Below are 8,867 nucleotides of genomic sequence, written 5' to 3'. Positions count from 1 at the left end.
GTATTTTTCCTGTGTCTAAGGAACCAGAACCAATAGATTCTGTTGATGAAGAAGTCATCGATGAAGTAAATCCTGTTGACGATGAAGTCATAGATGAAGTAAATCCTACTGAAGAAGAAATCTACCAAATAGAAGATGATGGTTTAACCGATTCCATGGTTGACGAAGAGAGTATTTTTCCTGTGTCTAAGGAACCAGAACCAATAGATTCTGTTGATGAAGAAGTCATCGATGAAGTAAATCCTGTTGACGATGAAGTCATAGATGAAGTAAATCCTGCTGAAGAAGAAATCTACCAAATAGAAGATGATGGTTTAACCGATTCCATGGTTGACGAAGAGAGTATTTTTCCTGTGTCTAAGGAACCAGAACCAATAGATTCTGTTGATGAAGAAGTCATCGATGAAATAAATCCCGCTGAAGAGAGAATATATCAACCAGAAGAGGGTGGTTTAATCGATTCTATGGTTGGCAAAGATAGTATATTTCCTCAGTCAGAGGAACCGGAATCTATAGATCCTGTTGATGAAGAAGTCATCGATGAAGTAAATCCTGTTGACGAAGAAGTCATCGATGACGTAAATCCCGATGGCGAAGAAATCATAGATGAAGTAAATCCTGCTGAAGAAGAAATCTACCACATAGAAGATGATGGTTTAACCGATTCCATGGATGACGAAGAGAGTATTTTTTCTCAGTCTAATGAACCAGAACCAATAGATCTTGTTGACGAAGAAGTCATAGATGAAGTGAATCTTCCTGAAGAAGAAATCTACCATCCAGAAGATGATGGTTTAATCAAGCCCATGGTTGACAAAGAGATTATTTTTCTTCAGTCAAAAGAAATGGCACCAGAAGATACTGATGACGAAGAAGTCAGTGATGAAGTAAATCGTGGTGAAGAAAAAGTTCACCGACAAGTAAACGATGAGTTGATCAAGTTCATCGTTGGCAAAAAGAATATTTTTCCTCAAATAAAGGAACCGGTCTCTGTGGACTCTGATGATGAAGAGGTGGTAGATAAAATAAATCCTGTAAAAGAGGGAAGCTATCAACAAAATGTCGGCGATTTGACCAATATCGAGGAACTTCCTTTAGAAAAAGCAGTTGTCATTGAAGAGAAACCAGAGACTGTACCTGAAAGCGTTCCAATACATGATGATATAATCCCCATTAACCCCCTTTCAATCGTTTCGAAGAACATGGAATACAAGAATATGGTGTAAATCATACATAAATCGCTCTGATTTTAACAGTTGTTTTGTACTTGAAACAATTGTTAAAATATTATTTCAATCTTCAGGAGCAAACTTTTTGATATTACCTTTATTGTAACAAAATACACTTGGTAATGTATTACAGTATAAGGAAAACGTTATTCAGGCAGTTATCATCACTAAAATAAAACTTACATGTGCGAAAAACACGATAATTAACTGCAGATTGTTACTTAATACTTATAATTGGTTTATTCTTAATAGGTTTTGTTTTCGTTATGTAATTTTTGTTATGATGTTGTTTCATTTAGCCTTTGTAGATTCTCAGTGAATTAAACTATTACTTTAGCCTTTTTTTATATTTTCAGTTTGTTGTAGAATGAAAATAATATTAGACAGTGATAATTAAACTTCTTTCCGTCCATATTTTGGAACTTGGATATTTTAAATGTCCAAGCAATCCTTGTTGTAAAATAAACACGCGTATTTACCCCTTGTTTTGGTCAGTAGCCTATATGATCACTTAAGCCTAATTATTAATTACTTAACTTTTTCTGTTAGATGCTAATTACTGATTAGCTTATATCGTACGTCTTGGCATCAGCATTTTTAGCAAGAAGACCTAGGATTGAATTTCGGCACTACAAACCCAAAACGTAGGACTTTCCTGAATATGGCAGCAGATTAGCAACCGAAACATAAGATATAAATTAATCAGTATTTAACTAATGAAAACCATGAAACAAATAAAATAAACAGTAAATAACTAGTCCTAACTGTGAAAACGACTATTAATCAATCACTACAACTTTTGTTCAAGTTCTGGACGAAAATACTGGAACACAGTTTTATCTACTGGTTCAAAACCCGTCACCGAACATGCTGTCCCATTCACCCGTGAGAGTGTTATAATGTGTCTGTCAATACCACTTTTCCAAAAATAGGTGGTGGGTGGTGTTCACTAGCTCCCTTCCTACTAGTCTATAACTGTTAAATTTGGAGTGGCTAATGCAAATCTCGCCCCCCAGTGGCACAGCGGTATGTCTGCGAACTTACAGCGCTAGAAACCGGGTTTCGATATCCGTGGAGGGCAGAGCACAGATAGCCCATTGTGTAGTTTTGTGCTTAACTTCCAACAAACAAAAATCCAAATCTCAATAAACAGAAACAAACTTACACCCTCTCGTGTTAGGTAAAAAGCGGACTAGCATTAGGCTACGAAGACTGGCCCCAAAAGGAACTACTATAAATGGATTGAAATAGTTGAAAGTAAATGTAATAATTCTTACGTTATCCAATTTTCAGTCATTTTTACGCAACGTGCTAAAAATTACAGCCACTTGCTTTTGACAAAAGTTGTCGCTGTAACAATAGCGTATTGCAGTGTTTTCCAAACTATAAATAGCAGCGCCCCCTAACTGACGCATTGTACCCTTAGTACCCTCGGATATCCACTTTATGTGGAACAAGTTGAGTATTTGAGGTGTGTAGCTACTTTGGAAGTCCACGAGGACTTTACATATTGCTCTACTTTTGTCCGAAAGTCATCATAGGTCAGTTTATTTATATTTTTTCTTTACTCACATCACACAAATTGTGCAATAATGGAGTTTGTAGAATTTTTAGAAGCTTATAAAAAAATTTTAAAAAAATATCAGAATTTGTTTTCTTTAGTTTTTTAATTATTTTTTCTCGGAATTTTTTTTTAATTTTTCTACTATCATGAACTGCTTTTTACTTAGTATCTTTTCCACTCCCGGATCTCGGAAAATGCGTTGTGATTTTTGTTGTGTTCTTTACAACTCACTTTTGGTATTTGTAATAACTCTGTCGTATTACTACTTGTAATTTTTGTTGTGTTCTTTACATCTCACTTTTGGTATTTGTAATAACTCTGTCGTATTACTACTTGTAATTTTTGTTGTGTTCTTTACATCTCACTTTCCGTATTTGTAATAACTCTGTCGTATTACTACTTGTAATTTTTGTTGTGTTCTTTACATCTCACTTTTCGTATTTGTAATAACGCTGTCGTATTACTACTTGTAATTTTTGTTGTGTTCTTTACATCTCACTTTTCGTATTTGTAATAACTCTGTCGTATTACTACTTGTAATTTTTGTTGTGTTCTTTACATCTCACTTTTGGTATTTGTAATAACTCTCTCGTATTACTACTTGTAATTTTTGTTGTGTTCTTTACATCTCACTTTTGGTATTTGTAATAACTCTGTCGTATTACTACTTGTAATTTTTGTTGTGTTCTTTACATCTCACTTTTCGTATTTGTAATAACTCTGTCGTATTACCTGTGAACGTCACGAAACTTAACAACATTGCACTACACACTTACGTTTCGTTTAGAATTTCGCGCAAAGCTATCTGCGCTAGTCGTCCCTAATTTAGCAGTGAAAGACTAGAGGAAAGGCAGATTGTCATCACCACCCACCGCCAACTCCTTTACCAACGAATAACGGGATTGACCATTAGATTATAAAAACCCCACGGCTGAAAAGACGAACATGTTTGGTGGGACGGAGATTCGAACTCGCGACTCTCAGATTGCGAGTTAAGCGCCCTAACCACCTGGCCATTAGATTCAATGGACTCTAAAGGGCAGTGATATCACGTGACGTATCATTGTGCGCCACACTGTGAAATGAGTCTAGGAAATTTCATACTCTTCCCGAGTTGCTGTATTCTTTAGCTCCAGAATAATAGATTACTTTCGAATGTGACGGTCAACCTCACTCTTCTTTGACAAAAGAGTAGCCCAAGAGTTGGCGGTGGGTGATATTGATTAACTGCCTTCTTTCTAATCTATCATTTTAAAATTAATGACGAGTAGCGCAGATAGTCCCCTAGTAGCTTTGCGTGAAATTGTAAAAAAAAAGACTCTGGAAGCCACATCCATATATGCCAGGTTAAGCTGTTCGAAATGACGTCACACTCGAAGAAGATCCAGTACAATGTATATTACTGTGCTCCCACCTATCGTAACTGAATCTTCGAAAGATGCAAAGTTGAGTACCGTTTCGCACTGTTCACCGTTGTGCGTGTGCAGAGATATCACGAATACAAAGTGTAGGATGTATACAAGATCTCCCACGTTAAATCATAATTAATGAAACGCGAAAACACAAACATTTTTATAATATATGGGTTGGGTACATTGTTAAAACGATTTTGGACTCTCACCATGTCGTTGCAGTATATACTGTTACGTCTATTTGACGATTGAGCATCTTGACAATAGATATGAAACGTATTTTAACTTTCAAAAAGCTCCATCGTAAGGCTGTCATGTTCCAAGCAAACCCTCTCTTCTCTGTATGCGTTTCATAATCTATCTAGCACACCAGATCGACGGTTCCCAGCACTAATTTCAACAGATTTATCGCACAAGAATCCATAATTGCTTCGTCTAGTGACTTGACAGGTATAGCTTCGTATGTAATAACATGAATACCCATTTCATTCTCCAGCCGCTTCAATTATGCGATGGTTCAACGGATATGTCGGAGAATCAACTCGTGTACAAGTAACTTCTGTCGCTTTTCCAGAAAGAAATTCTTTTTCACTGTGTAGCGTACTGTTACCAAAACGTGGACAACTTTTGCAAACGACTTTTATGTTCGTAGATTCTAACCTTTTACAATACATTGTACTTTCCTTACCACGACTGGTTGCAGGTTTCTTTCTGGATGACACTGCCGCCATAAGTTGATCCATATTCCTTCGCTTTCCAATGATATTAGGAACAAGGGATATTCCCGTCTTGGAAATTATAAATCCTGATCTCAACATATCTTTATGATCTGAATGTATAAATATCTTTTGTCGTGAAAAGCTATTATATGTTCTTCTCAGAAGCGATCAAGCTTCGGTGGCATCACACTACATATGTGACACCAAACAATGTCAAAGTGTAGTATTGATACATTCTGTTCCACCGTGACTTTGTGTGATCTGTGGTTGTCACGTGACTCGGTAATTCGTATAATCAAAATCGTTTTAATGTAACGTACTCCGCCCTATATGTATGTCTTCGTAAGTTAACAGTATTCTCCTAATGACAAGTAGGTCTTTTGAAAGAGCTTGTGTTTTTTTTAAACCGAAACAAATGTTTTAACACGGATATTCGTTACGTTTAACAAAGTATTCTTGCTAGAACTCACGCTCTTATTGAAAGGTTAAACAGTGTGGCTTAATAAAAAAGACGAGATCCATCAGGGACAAGCCCAGCTACTTGGACATTTCCATAATTCAGCTATAATGTTTAATACTAACAATAAAATTACTTTTTAAAGATAGTCAAATTGTCTTCACAAAGCGAAACAGAAGTGAAAGTCATCAAAGTACGATGGTATTAAATAAAGTCATTCTTATAAAAACGTGGTATAATTTAAACATTTAAAAGAACATCTCAGCATCAAATACTGGGTTGAGATTTTTAACATCTGCGTGTAATTGAGAAAACCAAGAAAATATAAAAGCTTGACTTAATACGCTACCACCAGAGGACACCATATACGTATTTCTGTTTTCAAAACAATATCAAGAAAATAAGTAAATATTCCTTGGATCTGTAACTGTGATATATAGAACACCGTACGTCTTTCAAATTAGTAATACGAATATATATATTCGAATTTACATGCAGAAAACTAATCTGGTTATTTACTTTCAACTTTGTACATAATTTTATAGTTTGGTTTGGTTTGAATTTCGCGCAAAGCTACACGAGGGCTATCTGCGCTAGCCGTCCCTAATTTAGCAGTGTAAGACTAGAGGGAAGGCAGCTAGTCATCACCACCCACCGCCAACTCTTGGGCTACTCTTTTACCAACGGATTGACCGTCACATTATAACGCACCCACGGCTGAAAGGGCGAGCATGTTTGGTGCGACAGGGATTCGAACCCGCAACCCTCAGATTGCGAGTCGAGCGCCCTAACCCCCTGGCCATGCCGGGCCTTATTATTTTATAGAAAGATGCTGAAAAAAGTACTTTTGTTCTTTGTGCAAAGCTATGGTTTTTAAGTCGAACTGATAGAGAGTTGTTTAAAATTAATGATGACAAAGAAGACGGATAATTTATTTATTTCTGATGGGGAAACCATACGACAGAGTTTTTACTTGTGTTCACTGAAACAGTTCAATCAATACATTTTGGGTTAAAACAAAAGAATCAGAAGAAAAAAATAATGTCGAACATCTTATGACTTTTAAAATACAAACTAGTTAAATAAATTAAAACAGCATTTGTGCTTATGTAGACAATTAAAAGGAGTATAAAGTTAAAATAAATGCACAATAAATAATTTAATAAAAACACGATCCAGTCCTAAAAAGACTCTATATGTTTATGCGTTCTACACCACCATCCTCAGGACTAAAACTTAAAATTAAAGTTTGATCATTCATATTTTGCATTCTTACAGCGCCATCTCATGTTGTAGACTGAAATAATGTTAAACTGATAAATCAGGTTGAAGTGGATGTGTAACTAAATATCAGAGAAATAATTATATATTGTGTTGAAGAAAGAGGTTGGTCCAGAATTTAGAACGAACAGAGTAATGTACACATGTTTTATAAACTCTCTGATATATTATAGTATAGATGGCGCTAAAATTATGCAAAATATTGATGTAGTTACATAAGTCTAATGATTTTTAATCAATCTTTGTTTCATAATCTATTATTGATAGATAATCGAGGACGTTTACTTTATTTCAAAGAGTTTGTAGATGCTGGGATTGTACGAGTTCGAGATTTATTATATGAGATGGTTCCACGGTTTTTACGGAAGGGGGCCAATGTTTATTTGTGCAAGGAAGATAAGTTTCTCTTAGTCCGAGTATTATTATTTCCCATTTGGAGATCCTAAATTCTGCTCTTCCTGAGGGTTTGATTCTCTCCAAGCTACCAATATTTGGCTCTTCCCATAGAGTTATATTATCTCTTTATAAGCCTTCTGGTGACGGTTCTTTCTGTTTTGAGGAGTTGTCTATGAAGTATATCTTTCGTATGTTACATGTTCGTATGCAACCTTCTGTAGCACATAATCTTTGGAGCTCTGTGGTATTACCTACTGAATGTTAAAAATATTGGAAGTCTTCTTTTGATCCTTTCCTTGGGTTTAAGTTATGTGAGTTAGATTTATTTACTCTGGCATCATGCAGGTACAACAGATGTGAAATCGGTTCATGCGGACCAACATCCAACTGGTTATTGTCTTCCTTTTGTGAATACCATTAGAATTGATCACCCGTTTATTCTTTCAGTGGGTTTGGGTTCAGCAACTGTGGAAGTTTGTTTTGTAGTTTAATTTCTACTATGGTGGGTCATGTTCTTACAGATCGTGAAAATCCCTATGTGCTTTGGTGAGTTCTCTTACTGGTATATGTAATGCTTATACTCAGTTGTGTCGTACTTTTAGTTCCTTGGCTAAGTGGTCTATTTTTCATGTGCGGACGGTACTTTTGGCGAAAAATCAATTTATTTATTTGTCATGTTATTTTAAAGCGCGGTTAAAATTTTTTTTTACATTTGTAGGTTTTCTCACAAAACTCATTTGGATGTTGTTTTTTATATATTTTTTTTTGTAGTTTACAGTTGGTAAGTTGTTGTAGCCGGGTTCTCAGGGTTATATCCTTGTACCAAGTTTTACTGAAGAGTTGTGAGGTGTTTTGTTGATCCACTTTTGGGTTTTGTTTTAGTTCTATGTTTAGGAGTTTGTCACATTTTGTTTTGTGTGTGTAATTTCCTATGTTTTTTTTATCTGTTTTGAGGGGTTGTTCTGATGGGTTTCTTGTTTCTTTGTTATTGTTGTTGTTTTTCTTGTGGGTGTATGCGTGTATTGTAAGTTCTCCTGTGTATTATATTTGCATGTTTTTATGTACTGTTTCTGTGTCAATTTCCCCAATATGAGGGAGGGTTTATAAAGTAAAAAATCCGAAACATGTAGTTGTTTTATTAGAGTTGTTCCCTGTTTTTAAAGCATTATTTATTGTACAGTTGTTTTACTTTTGTACTCCTTTTAATCGTATACATCCTAGCTCTGTAAACATTATATTCTTCACAGTTGCCTGATTGTCATAGTAAAGTGGGACAACGTCGGATTCCTTGTGATGGTCACTATTTGCCCAGAACAACAACTGATCAGTGTATATAGTTCAACTATACAGGTGATTGTTTTCTTTACCAATCATCTACAGTCTTTTTATTGCTGAAATTAGAAAATAGTGGTAAATATGTAACAAGTAAAAACATCTTACCTGTTAGTATAAGAAATAAAATAGTAAAAAGTTCTTTAATGTATTTTTTTGGCTTATTGTTCTTTACTTTCTTTTACTTACCAATCACCCCCACCCGGAGAGTCAGCCATAAGCTTAAGGGCTTATAACGCTAAAATTCGGGATTCGTTCCCTGCGATGAGCCAATTCTGAAGCTTTGCGCTTCAAGAAAACAGTCTTTGGACTTTATTCGTATGACTATACATAAGTGATTAAGTCTACATTAAATTTGCTAAACGAAAAATTATAAAGAGTTACGAAACTAATTGTGAAAGGCAGGAAGCATTATTTGTTTTAGAATTTTCAGGCTAAGCTACACTAAGGACTAACAGGACATAACTGTCCCTAATT

The 8,867-nt window shown here is 35.3% G+C and overlaps 1 protein-coding gene across 1 annotated transcript; it reads left to right on the top strand.

Moving 5' to 3' along the window:
- The first annotated feature begins 6 nt into the window (after positions 1 to 6).
- On the top strand, positions 7 to 1,576 carry LOC106472388 (coiled-coil domain-containing protein 1-like). Its single transcript, XM_022400969.1, has 2 exons — positions 7 to 567; positions 601 to 1,576. The coding sequence occupies exons 1-2, from the start codon at positions 156 to 158 to the stop codon at positions 1,224 to 1,226; spliced, it is 1,038 nt and encodes a 345-aa protein (XP_022256677.1). The 5' UTR covers positions 7 to 155; the 3' UTR covers positions 1,227 to 1,576.
- Positions 1,577 to 8,867: the final 7,291 nt, after the last annotated feature.

Source organism: Limulus polyphemus, unplaced genomic scaffold (assembly GCF_000517525.1).
Source record: "Limulus polyphemus unplaced genomic scaffold, Limulus_polyphemus-2.1.2 Scaffold5292, whole genome shotgun sequence".
Classification (NCBI taxonomy): domain Eukaryota; kingdom Metazoa; phylum Arthropoda; class Merostomata; order Xiphosura; family Limulidae; genus Limulus; species Limulus polyphemus.
This window is presented reverse-complemented; position numbering and strand designations above follow the sequence as displayed.